The following is a 13,236-nucleotide window of genomic DNA, read 5'->3' as shown; positions in this document are numbered from 1 at the left end:
GTAGAGGGATACTGATGCTAAAGTAGTAGAATACTGATGCAGTAGTAGTGTGGGATACTGATGTATCTATGTTGGGTTTGTCTGCTCAGAATGAGTAGTGGTTGAAAATCACTGCACTTGATAGTATATTTTACACACTGGCATTTGTACTTACTGAGTAGCATTTCATCCTCCGTTTCCTATTCCCGTCTTACGTCCATGATAACAAAAAAAAAGGATTCGCAGCCTGCCCCGTGTGAGGATCGAACTCACGACCTTCAGATTATGAGACTGACGCGCTACCTACTGCGCTAACGAGGCTGACACTAGGCTCCACCCACAACAATATATACCGAAATTAAATAATATTTTAGTTTGACTATACAGGTTGACGCCACGCTATTAAAACCACAACTAAAACGAAAATGAAGGAATTTGCAAAAGTATTAAAGAAATGATATTGCAGTCCTCAGGAACACTGAGTTACATGAAATCCAGGTGCCGTCGCAAGTCTACTGTATTTTCAAAACGCGCGATAAACAGATAGCACAGCTCAGACAATATAATCTACCACATATATGTTTTGTGCCAACCACGCACAGTAAAACTATATTCAGCAGCGTTTAAGTGGAGAAGGAGAAAATATGGGGAAGAACGGGTTACAAATGGGAACGACAAAAGAACTAAGGAAAAGAATGTGAGAGGAGAAAGAAAGGGTTGTTGGTTGAGCTGCGCATTACATGTGATAGAATGCAACTTCTGTAAAACGTTGAAGAATTGATACTCCACCTGTTTCTAACAGGGAAAACATAGATCCGAAGGTCGGGAATTCAAGCCCCATCTAGAACATTTTTCGCTAAACCTTACAAGTTGTTCACATGTATGTTTACTTTCATTTTTCATGGTGTAATTCACAAGTAATTTTAACAATGTCAATGGCTGTGACTGACATATTGTATTCGATTTTAGGAAAACTATATTGTGCGATCATCAATAACGGAAATCAGTGACTATTGGTACTGATATGTATCTTGAGTGACGGCCACGCGCCCGTGGTAGTAACTTGCGAAAACGGGGTATCCGCTACCCAGCGGGGGCGGTTGTAGCTTGTATGGCGCCTTGGGCAACCCATCTTTAGCACCCCCCCCCCCCACCCGCCCGCCAGCCAGCCAGCCAGCCAGCCAGCCAGCCAGCCAACAAATATTGTGTGTCCTTCAACTTTATCTAAGGATCTTCCAACCACTTATAAACTACAGGTTCACTGAACATTATATATACCAAAACGCACATATATAAAGTGAAAAAGCATTAAAGAACTGAGACATATATTAACGAAATCGTAGTCACTCAGCTACGTGAAATACAGGTGCCGCAACGGCATACTACCTGTTGTGTGTTCACTGCTAAGAAAATATAATTTACTGCATACATTTTATATGACAACCACTCATAGTAAAACAGAATATTTAGCAGTGTTTAAAAGGGAGTGATGTAAGTACATAGTGGTCTATAGTCATTTTCAGGTACAGCTTAAAATGTTAAAGCTTTTCAAACTTCTTATTGGTACCCCCGACTTCACTGTGAATTTATCTCTGACTTGGATAATCTTCAGAAATACATCAGTTTCTCTCATAACACCTTCCCCTCTCTTAATTGCATTTCGTGGTCTGGGCTGAAGGCAGCGTACTGCGGGAGGTTGGGCCCACCCTGGCAGGGATACCAGCCCATTAGGGGGGACAGGAAGACACTCATCCTATGGGCAATTTACAGACATTAATTAGCCTTCAGACTGGAAGAAGGAAACCCAGACGAGAGAGAGAGAGAGAGAGAGAGAGAGAGAGAGCGTGAACATGCAAACTGCAGAGACACAAAGGGCAGAGCTGGGGCTCAGACTCCTAGCCATGTAGTAACAGTGCTAAGCAGGGAGCATCCATACACCAGCATGTCTGAGTTATTTGTTTGTTTCTTCTGAAAGGTGCATCTCTCTTTGTGCTTGTAAGAGGCTGCAGCATCTTGTCTGTCATTTGGACAGACACTATGTCTATACTATTCAGCAGTCTGAGCGATTAAAATTGCAGTAATCTGAGGCACAAGCTGTTTACAGTTAATTTCCTAATTTATGAACAAAAAAAAGATGTCATGGAGTGATAGGAACCTCGAGTTTGGCTCCATGGCAACGCAATCTGGATGGGTGTGTGTTATACCCAACATAATTTCCCTTGGGTGTAAAGTACCGATTCCAGAGCTGTCCCACACCCTCAGATCCATTACATTATGATTTAAACATATACATTTTTAAAATTTCTGCTAAACCCACACTAGATATGCGCTCATTCCACATCTCCATTGTATTTATTGGTGTTCCTAAATAGCTTGACATGTCACAGCTGACCCCCACATTCTGCGGCCATGATGAGAGAAGACAACTCAATTTCTCCATGGTCACCACCCATTTAATCAACCAGTCATTCTCCCGTCAGCCTCATCCATCAGGGTTTAGAGGCAGACGGCAGTTCTGGCGATTACGGAATCCTCCCCTCTTTCATGCCTCCTCCAGACAGAGAATGCCTAATTCACAGAGAATGACTCATTTGCCAGAATCTGCCGTTGTGACCTTGAGGAAGACCCCCATTTTCAGGGACGCGTCCCACAAGCACGCCACCAGCCCTTCCCGACGTCCCTGAAACGCTGCATTTCACCGCCAGGTCTGAGTCAGCCGTATGAGTGTCCTGTGGGAATGTCACCGGCTTTTCTTTTCACCAGCAATCTCGACATGATTGATGCGGCTACTGTGTAATGGCTGAACCCATGAAAGCCCCCATAGTTCCTTGCCCCCCACCCCCAGAAAGCTAGGGATTTATGAATACTCCACATTATGCATTAATAACAAAAAAAACCTCAGCTTAATATATATATATATTTTTTCATTTCAACTGACTATGTATTCTTCTACCTTGTATATATGTATGTGTATACATATGTGTATTTATTATAAATTATAATATATAATTAAAATATATTAATATATATATATAGTCCCTTTTGTTTTTTTCATATCTACTAAGATTTTAAACCGTTGGGTTCTTGACTTGATGAGATGGTTAAAAATAATTAGACCATTTACGCTTGAGTAAACATGCTGCATGTCTTTAATGCACAGCCACAAATGCAACGTTCCAGTTCGTTCCATGCTTTGCTTTTGGAATTTATGTCAATCTATCAATGAAACAACAGACTTCCGGCTCAGCTGAACGAACAAAAGGTCAGTTCTCTTATGAAATTTGTATTCATTGGTTATGAATTGAATAAACATCACCGCACTGCGATTATCTGGCTTCCTGTCATACACAGTTTCTCATGGCACCTTTTGCAGCAGCAGCAGTGACAGCCTCAGTCTGGTGCCGCTGCGAAGAGCTGCGTGAAGGTACCAGGTTTACCTGGGGCTGGTTCCGACCCGTTTCCACCAGGGTTGCATCATGGAATCAACTACGACAGATCAGTATGCAGAAGACAAAATAAAAAAAAACGAGCATCTGTTGGAAAAGAAGTGAAAGCCAATCTAGTCAGGATGCTGCTTTTTTTCTATGCTGCTCCTTCCAGATCAGCCGGCTGGAGGTTCTACTTTGTGAATCTCACACTCAGATGCAAGGCTCCATAGTTCCGCTAAAGTCATTTTGTAAACAAACCATTGTTGGTTTATTGCAGTGGTTCCCAAACCGAACCCCGAACACACTCAACCTTTTTCTCAAACTATCACCTTCTTCAGTATACATATTTTTTTTTAAAAAAAAGCAAAAAAGCTGGCAGATTTATCTAAATATATTTCATATATTTATTCTTTGGGGGGGGGGGGGGGACTGTTATAATCATTCACGTCAACAGATCGGGAAGCAAGGGTTAAGTTTATTAAACTGTGTGAGAACGCAACATTCTCAGCATGCAAAGGTTAGCTTCTGCGAGATTTAATGCGCTCTTTTGCACAAACCAAAAAGCCAGAGTTTTCACGGTAAGCAATGAGACAATGCTGGATAACTTAATGAGATTTTACAGTGAATTGGGAACAGCCAGCTGCTGCCACTGTCAGAGAGCTCGGCTCCCCTCTCTCTCGCTCGCTCTCCCCCAACAGAGCATCTCAAAAGGAAGCTGCGTTGGTGAACATCCAGAAAACAGAAGCTGGGAACAGACTCAGAGGAATACAAGGACAGTCCTACAGGCGGCCCGTGCAGCTGGTCACGGCTAACTCTGCCGTACCAGTAAGAAATTTGTGCGAAGTATCTGAGAACCTGTGAGTGACACGGAAGGCTATGCGAACATCGGAAGGATGTCACATCGGGAGAACGGAGACAGATGTCAGTTACGCAAGAATCAAGCATCTGGGTAGGAAGCAAGATGCTGGGGGTTTGGTCTTCATCTCAAAGGAAATTATTCACAGTCTGCAGATGTACTGAGGAATCGGCCCAAACAAACATGAAAAAAAGTTTATCTCCAGTGCAAGCAAAGCAATACAGTTGTCTCTAAATATCACAATGTGTCTTTACTATACATTACAGTTTCGCAACAGCTACTATCAGAAACCTTACTCAAATTGCTGAGACACTTCTGTTTCAGTCCTTCAAGGTGTTTAAAAAAAGCACATAAATTCCAATCCTGGAAAGCAAGATTTAATAAATTAATATACCCATGCGCAAATCAAAAATACAAAAATATTACAACCAAAACATGAAAATCGGACACTTATTGAAAGTTGAGCGCAAAAGATTTGTGAAGATTAGATTTAAGGGTGGGGAAAAAAAAAAATCACAAATTATTAGAATGCAGATTTAAAATTTACCTAAATACATATTGTGTCTAAAAACAAAACGGGGAAAAAAAAGATCAAATCTTCACGAAGGTATATAAAAGAAGAAAAATGTATTCTATGTCACGTACAGGTATATAGTGTTTCACAAAAACAACTGAGCAACAATGAGCTACATCCACAGGACAGAAAAGCAGAGTCACGATGTTCGACGATAAAAACCTAAACACATGCTGGATAACTAAAAACTATCCCAAAGAAACACGCTCTGGCCTTTCGCTCTGTCTCTGTTAACAACCCCCGACAAAAATGGGGCGGTAAACATGCAAACTTAAACTTTAAGGTACATAATCCGCACCCATCAAAAGGGGAAGCAGAAGGTATTTACAGTGCTGGTCCACTGGGAGTGGGGGGTACGGCGGGGAGGGGAATGTACAATGATAAAAAAAAAATCCTTCATATTCAAGCCTTTGCACAAAATTAAAAAAAAAAAAGGTTAGGGAGACAGCAGGAAGCCACCCAAACTGCGGAAGCAATTCCCTCCTTTCAGAACAAGATGTCCTCATTTTTGATGAGTGACTCCACCACCTGACGCTGGTACCGGATGTCGTTCAGGGCCGTCATGGCGTCCAGGTCCGGCGCTCGCATCAGCGTGGGTCCGAACACGATTCCCAGGTTCTCTGCATTCATCAGGTTGTCTTTCTCGTACTGCGTCACCCTGCGCGGGGGAAGAGGGGAGCGTGGAGTGAGGGTCCCCTGAGGAGGAGGACGAGCGACGGGCACGTGTGACGTCACCGAGACGCGGGGCTCGCCGTACCTCTTCAGGTGGCCCATGAGATACCTCAGCGTTTCACAGTGAGCAGGTGGCAGCAGCTTCAGCGCCTCGTGCAGGGCCTCCAGCCGCTCATCCGGGTCCGTCAGCTCTGGGACACACGGAAACAACACGGCAAGGTCACCAACAGCCAGACCGCAGGCCTACCCTCTCAGACACTTAATCGGACGGCTGAAATGTCCATGACTCTCTGGAGAAAAAGGTTACAGATCCTCCTCAGCTTAGAATTAGAATTTAGTGATCAGTGGTCATTGTTGACCCACCACAGCACACAACGACAAAATGCGTCCTCTGCATTTAACCCATATGTGACTTTTCGTGACATAGGAGGGGGCAGCTAATTCAGCACCCGGGGAGCAGTGCTTGGGGGCGGGACCTTGCTCAGGGTACCTCAGTGGTGCCTTGCTGGTCGGGGATTCGAACCTGCAATCTTTCAATTACAAGTGCGCTTCCCTAATCATCAAGCCACCACTGCAAACATTCATACAACGGGCTTACATTCAGACGAACTCATCGTAAGTGGAACAGTTGAATATGAATATGATATGACCAATAAATAAGTAAATAACGACTGCAACTAGATATCAGTAATTGAAAAGTAAATAAATAATACAGATGAATTTAGTTAAACAAACAAAAACAACACTACAGTATGTTGTTACAATATCACATGTTCACGCTGGCGATCGCTACAGAAACTGGACGTGTGTCTGGGTGGATGCTGCCATCGCCCGACATCAGCAGAAAATCATTCAGCATATCGCCAGCCCGGGAACAGATCAAAATTCAAACTTCCATGTCTAGCGCATCACTATCACGACACCATAAAGCGGAAAATATAATAAGGTGGACAATCGGGATGAAAGAACATTCTGTATGTGACAGAATATAAACAAAGGCAAAGGTCACATTCATACAGGAAACTGACACCTTCCTATGAGGAATGTGTCTTTTCACTGTCAACACTGATGTTTGAACGATGTGTCATACATTCAGGTGTCATATTCCATACTTTCCTCTGCTAATTTCAAGCTTAGAGCAAAAACGAATTTCAAAAGCGGAGAGAAGCAGCAGCAGCGGCGGCAGCGGCTCGTCGAGGGTCCCATCGGATGCCAGCAGGTTGAGTGGAAGGCTTAACGTCACACTGTCTGATGCTGGCATCAAAGTACACCGGTGCACCTTACTGCGTTTCACGGGAGGCAGAGCGTCCCGGGTAGAGTGTCGCTTTCACCGTCCCGGAAACAGAGGGCACTGCTGTCTAAATATATCGCGGCCGCACAGGCGGTGATCATTTTGTGTTGAACCTTCCCAAAAAAAAATCTGCCATGCAACTGGCTGAGCACGTCACTTCACCTACGCCTGGCCTACTTTCATGCACACGGGGGGGATAAAGGCTCGTGTTTAATACTCACTTGCAGCTTCGATGAATCTGGGGTAAGCGTCGTACGTGATGACGGGGATGGGTAAATCCCTAAAGTACAGTTTAAGTGCACCGGTGATGATATTAATATCTTCATAAACATTCACAGAGATGTCCGCCTTTTCTCCATCTGCAAAGAGATGAGGGAAGGTCCCACGTTACCAAGATGCGCAGAGAGACGGAGTGGAAACTAATCTGAGTGCTTCCGTGTTGGAGCCGGATGCTAATGGAGGCTGGCGGAAAGGGGGCCCGTCTCCAGTGACTCAGTACTTCAGACTGCCCTTGTCACGTACACTTCTGGTTGTCATTGGGGAGGGGGGGGGGGCTGCATCAGACTAGAGCGTAGTGTGGCCCGGACATCATGAGGCTGTGCGTGGGATGTCATGCCACCAGGGAGCTCTCAGGCCTGGGGCAGGGACATACCACTTATTGTAATGGGGGGGGGGGTGCTATCCATTTTGCTAGACCCCAGTGACTGACAAAGGCTCCTGTAGGCAGCTACAGATGGTGCTGTGTCATGGACATGGTGCTGAGTTATCCTAAGTAATAGATGCACCCTAAGAATCGCCTTAGCAATGCCCGTGGCTACAGTTTCCCCATTTAAATTAAACGGCCCATTAGGAATATGTGAATTCATGTTGCACATGCAAACTTCATATAGCCTTCGGCTTAAAGGAATGGCTTCTGGTGCCAAGAACCTTCAACAACAGAACAGGAGGATAAGACGAAACCAGACAAAAGTACCTCTATCAAAGGTCAGCTTAACATCTTCGATTAAGTCACTGAATCCTGACACTCTGTACAGGCCTTCGGACTTCAGACCTTCAAAGGGAGGGAGAGAGAGCAAGCATTACACAAGGAGCACAAATACTCTTCGTATACAGTCGTGGTGTATTTGAAGCCTATTAACACAAAGATGGAACTCAGGGATTAAGAGAATCCCAAGTGGAATTAGAGGTTGAACATACATCTACTGATGTCTCTGTGTTTCAAGAGGCTGAGTATGGTGTGTTGGAGTCCTCTGTCCAGTCGTACAAAGGTAAAACTTGATTAAAACTGAGCTTTCACTGAAATCGGGACTCTTAGGTTTAGGGTGACCACCGGCCTCTGTCCAAGGAGGAGGACTAAGGCCCAAAAAGGAGGACACCTATGTCTAAGGAGGAGGACTAATAAGGAAGTATCTCACGTTTTTGGTGTGATCAGGGGTGGGAAAGAGTAACGCAAGGAGAAAGGAGGACTCACCCCGGGACTCGATCTCTCGTATGCACATGTCCACCACCATTGGCCGCTTGGCATTGTGGGCCTTCACCAGCGTCGTGAGGTCACAGCTGTACACCTTCTTTACATGTTTCAGGTCCGGCTTGCAGTCGTTCGGGACCATTTTGGAGCACTGCTTGTGAACATTCAAACCGCAGTCTGGGGAGGAGGGGGACATAAATTAACGGGACAGGAAACACAGGCACAGCCTCATTATAGGACGGAGAAACCTCAGGAATGATTACCCCATTCATTTATACACTTGACAGTATAATACTTTGCTGTTTACAAGACAGGATGATTTATTGAAATGAGCTAAAAGTATTTTTCTAAAGGCTCTGGGATTTTTAAACCAACCACACTGATATAAAAATAAGTTTGTCAATGAGTGTTATCTTTATTCATTTTTGTTAACAAGCCACTCAGAAAAAGTAAATGAAAAACAGGACCAATGAATGTACCAAGTATATCTGAAAACATCTGAAGTATCACTGCCTGCTCGCTTCAGAAGCATACATGCAGTATTTTTTTTTTTTGCTTACAAAGGGCTAAATCTGCTCGATCAATATTTGCCCTCAGTTTGACACTGAGCACTACACCACCCAGCAGCTGATGACATCACTTCCTGGTGGACTGCCAGGACTATCTGGTGTCACCTTGAACACTCCACTAAACGGCATGGAGGAACGGCAATTACTAAACGCTCCGATTCAGGCCTCACTGCCTCATGCTTATTCATTAAATGTCATGGTTGCACAGCTGCTTCCAAAGGAAAACTTGGCATATTCACTGGGCGAAAAATTAGGTTTATGATAGTATTTTAACCACTTTTCAATACAATTAAACCATTTCCTTATAAAGAAACAAGGTTTTTATCTTAAATCAGCCAACTAAAATGAAAGAGTCACAACAGCATAAACGATGTATTACCAAGATACACAGATGTCTTTTCTGAGGCTAAAATGTCATTAATTTTTCAGCGTGAATTTCCCCGTGACCAATAGCAGAGGCTATTTGTGATGTCAACACAAACACATGCCACACACTGACTGGGCAGGTGGCTTCCTCCAGGAACTAACATGTACCATTCCATTCATTTTTAACTAGACGTTGCAAGCTCATATTAAATATGGTTTTTTTTTTTTTTATTCATTACAGGAAAAAAGCAATTTGTGTAAAACGGCGTGCCTGTGGAGGTGTGGTGGGGGCTCTGGGTGTGAGCGGGGGAAAGCCAACTGCTGTGGAGCAGGTTTCACCTTGATGATTGTAGTGGGGGTGGGGTGGTGTGTTTGTGGGCGGGGCTTTTTGTCCAAGTAGCCTGGGGAACGATGAAGGCGAGGGCCAGCGGAGTGCTGGAGACAGCACGGGTCGGGACCGGGGAGGGCGGCAGGCGGGCAGAAGCTCAGACACGCGGTGCTGCCGGCGCTACAAGACCCACTTTCACTCTACTTTTCGGTGTCAGAACCAGACTCATGAGGCAGGTCAGTGAATCCTACTGAAAAAAATAAGGCATGGCGTCTCCCAAAAGGCTGGGAATGCTGCTGTCCAAAACTATAGACACCACCAGACAGCATTTACGTAAGAAAATTTAATTAGACCTTTTTATGTTATATTAAAGGTTAATATTCAGAATATTAAGTATCCATTAATTTTTATTATGAAGGGAAAAGGTCAGGCCACTTTTTTATTTAAAAAGGCATGCATATATTGCTAATATAAGATATTGCTTAGCAACTGATAATCTTGAATAGACGTGATTACATTTTAGTATACAGTTCATTATTTTAAAGCCCCACTCAGAGGCTGCTCTGTGAATGGTCCTTTCACATTGTGCCCAGACACGTCCTCTCTGCAGACGGGCCGGGCACCACCAGACGGGCACCGAGGGTGCAGGGGGAGGAAATGGCAGGGCAGGACCCTGGAGCCGTATTTAGACGGCAAGGTCAGGGCCCCCCAGGCCTGGTGTTTGCACCAAACCATGCAGACTCCGGGGACCATGTGCCTGCTAACGGCATGGAGATGCCCGGAAGACCGCAGGCATGGCATGCATCGACGGGGGACGCAGCAGCCACGCATGCGAGAGGAGCCTCTCAGCTCCACTGCTCATTAAAGAGACACGTCTGCTTTGTTTCCCTCCCCCAGCACCAGGCTGGGGGGCATACTCTGGCGAGAAAAAGTAGCACGACACAGGGCTGGCACATATTTGCTTCCTGGCGCCAGTACAGAGCTTGGGGGGGGGGGGGGGGGGGGGAGGTTGAAGAATTTTGGAATGCAAATTTATACATAAAAGACTCCCCTGTCCCAGTTTCTGCCATGTGAAGGATTGTGTGAAGAAGGAACGTCACACACGTCCTACAGAGCATCGTCAGATGTGCAGATCCCAGCATGTTAACCGCCTCGCAAAAGCACATCAATTATTCATCTCGCGCAAACACGCACGTAACACACTTTGTCCTATAAATATTACACAAAACACCAACGTCCAACTGCAACACTGTGGCTCAAGATGAGCGTCTTCAAAGCTTCATCAAGCTGGAACCCTCTCTGGGTAGCTTGGCATTAAGGAAAATCTTAATAAAAACACACAGTGAGCAAGGGGGAAGAAATTGGTCTTCCATTACCAAACAAGGTATTACTAACACATCCTATCCGATCAGAGACAGAGGGTCTCAATTTACATTCTAGAAAACTCACATTTCAAACTATTTTTTCCCTTGAATACCATAAAAACAACAATTTGCGGTTTTTTTTTTTTTACTTGCGTTGTAAGGATACAAGGGCTCATTTTAAAACTGAGTATTCAAAACTCATATTGAATATATATTCACAGTATTATGGATTACATGTAAAACAGAGCAAACAATAATGCTTAATGACTTGAATTCAATGCTTTGAGTCACATTAGTTAAAAGCGGGGATCATGACAAAACACCAAGTGCATTTTCTCACTCTGACTATTCAAACAAAAGCTACGTTTGTACGCATTTTCCATTAAAAACATGCTGTTAAGACAATGGACGCCATAACAATAATACTGAAACATCAGTCGATGCAGCAAGGCAGCCAGACGCGGTTCTATTTCATTTTCTGGCAAGATCCCTTGAGCAGATTCAGAATCAGTCGATTAGTTCTGCCTGGTTAGACGAACACGCCTGGAACCCACAATTTAACCCCAGATCCAGAGCAGATGACGCGTGCCTTTTGCTCGGAGTCGCTAATCAGGAGTAAATAAAGCGCTCGCGGAGTCCGTCTGAACGGCTGCAGACGGACACCAGACAAACACCGTCTGTCCCCCAGTGACGGACAAAGGGACGGCCTGAACCTGCCCGCCTTCCTCGACAGGAGGTTCATTATCACCAAGAGCGGCCCTGCTTTAAGTTAGGCAGAAACATCGCGTGGCTTCACAGTACGTTTGGATGGCCAATTCCATCAGAGACCCCTTTGTCTCCAGGGTCCCCGTGCCCTCGTTAGCGTTTCTCCTCTTTGCGTTCAGTTCCCCGTACAGCCTGACCACATTTACACGAGTTAAGAACCAGTTAACTGCAGGGTTCTCCCAAAATAGCACCCTGTGTGTTTACTCTTCTGTGGAGGGAAGTCAGACGACAGGCCCGGCATAGGAAAAAGCGCTTACCTGCACATTTAACTCCCTGAGCAATCAGGCCCCACATGAAGTTGGCACAATATTCACACCAATGTGGCCCCCGGAACGTGTGGACCTGCAGGGGGCAAAAGGAAGCACGGAGAAGAAGTGTCCAGGTTAGGGTTGGCGGCTGTTGCATATACTGAGTTCGTAAGTTTTTGAGTGAGCTACACTGGGTTGGTGGGGGGGGGGGGAGAGTTGGGGCTGGAAGATTATCCCTGTGATAACAGCCGCTGCAGCAGTCGTATCAAATTGGATGCTAATCCACTCAAACAATTAACGAGGCGGGTGTAACGGAGCAATGGGGGGGGGGGGGGGGGGGGGAGGGGGGCTGCATGCCTCAAACACGGCAGAGCAGGGTCTGTGGGGGCGGGTTGTCATGGAGACCCACCACCGTAGCGAACTAGGGGAGCCCTGCCAGGTAATGGTTTGGCCAATCGGGAGCAGTAAAAGCCGGCAAAAGGCGAAGCCTCCATCTAACTTTAGTTTCACAGCACCGCGGGGGACTATGCCAGAAATGTCTCGGCCCGTGAGGGCACATTAGTGGCCTGGGGTGTGGCGTGAAAGACCCAGACGCTGAGGCCGCAGAGGGGGGCGGTGCAAGAAGGGGGGAATTATCAGGGAAGAAGGTGAGAACTGGGCTGCCGACCCGATGCTTACATCAGCAGCACTGTCTGCTTGTCAGCTGCGAGTGTGTGAGCATCATAAACCAATAAGGAGGGGGCTCTCAGAGGACAGGCAGACGCTTCTTTGAGGGTCATCTAGGGGCACAATAAATTGCTTTTGACAAACAAAGACGCAGTCACTCCATCTAGCGGCGAAGACCCAAGCAGTATATTATGGTGAAAAGTCGGCTTTTCAGCTTTGGTGGTCCAGCCTGAAAGTAAACATATGTAACAATAACATTCTATGTGGTATGGGTCTGCCTATCGCGGATGTAGGAAGACTGGGGAAAATGGCCTTCTGGGAAAATGACCCTGAAGGAGCTTAAAATGGTGAGGTGGATCTGTGGGGGGTGCTAGGGCACTTCTGCCCATGTCAGCAGAGTGTGTGTGTGTGTGTGTGTGTGGGTGGGGGGGGCAGTGTTCCTCTGTACACCACTTCATTATCTGACAGAGGGATGTCTGCTGACATGAGCCAAAGAGGGACCCCCTCCCCCTCCCATCCCCCATCAATTCCTTAATCTTCCCCATCTGCTGCCCAAACCGAGTAAGGAGCTGTCCACAGTCCTTCCGGCCAGAACTCCCTGATCAATGGACAGACCTGAACAGACCCCAACACAGACAGACTAAGCAAACACAGGCTGATGC

General features: G+C 45.8%; 1 protein-coding gene and 1 non-coding gene across 2 annotated transcripts in view; both read right to left on the bottom strand.

Annotated features, from left to right (window-relative positions):
* Positions 1–227: 227 nt before the first annotated feature.
* On the bottom strand, positions 228–300 carry trnam-cau (transfer RNA methionine (anticodon CAU)). The gene has a single exon. It is a non-coding gene; the product is annotated as a tRNA-Met (tRNA).
* Positions 301–3,110: 2,810 nt separating this feature from the next.
* Positions 3,111–13,236, bottom strand: part of chn1 (chimerin 1) — a 38,472-nt gene continuing 28,346 nt past the window's right edge. Inside the window, exons 9-14 of the mRNA XM_048979919.1 lie at positions 11,918–12,002; positions 8,272–8,445; positions 7,774–7,851; positions 7,022–7,159; positions 5,595–5,700; positions 3,111–5,495 (exon numbers count right to left, since the gene is read on the bottom strand). Coding sequence (XP_048835876.1) covers positions 5,324–5,495; positions 5,595–5,700; positions 7,022–7,159; positions 7,774–7,851; positions 8,272–8,445; positions 11,918–12,002 — 753 coding nt within the window. The 3' untranslated portion in view covers positions 3,111–5,323. The remainder of the gene's footprint in view (positions 5,496–5,594; positions 5,701–7,021; positions 7,160–7,773; positions 7,852–8,271; positions 8,446–11,917; positions 12,003–13,236) is intronic.

This window comes from Brienomyrus brachyistius, chromosome 16, assembly GCF_023856365.1.
Source record: "Brienomyrus brachyistius isolate T26 chromosome 16, BBRACH_0.4, whole genome shotgun sequence".
Taxonomy (NCBI): Eukaryota; Metazoa; Chordata; class Actinopteri; order Osteoglossiformes; family Mormyridae; genus Brienomyrus; species Brienomyrus brachyistius.
This window is presented reverse-complemented; position numbering and strand designations above follow the sequence as displayed.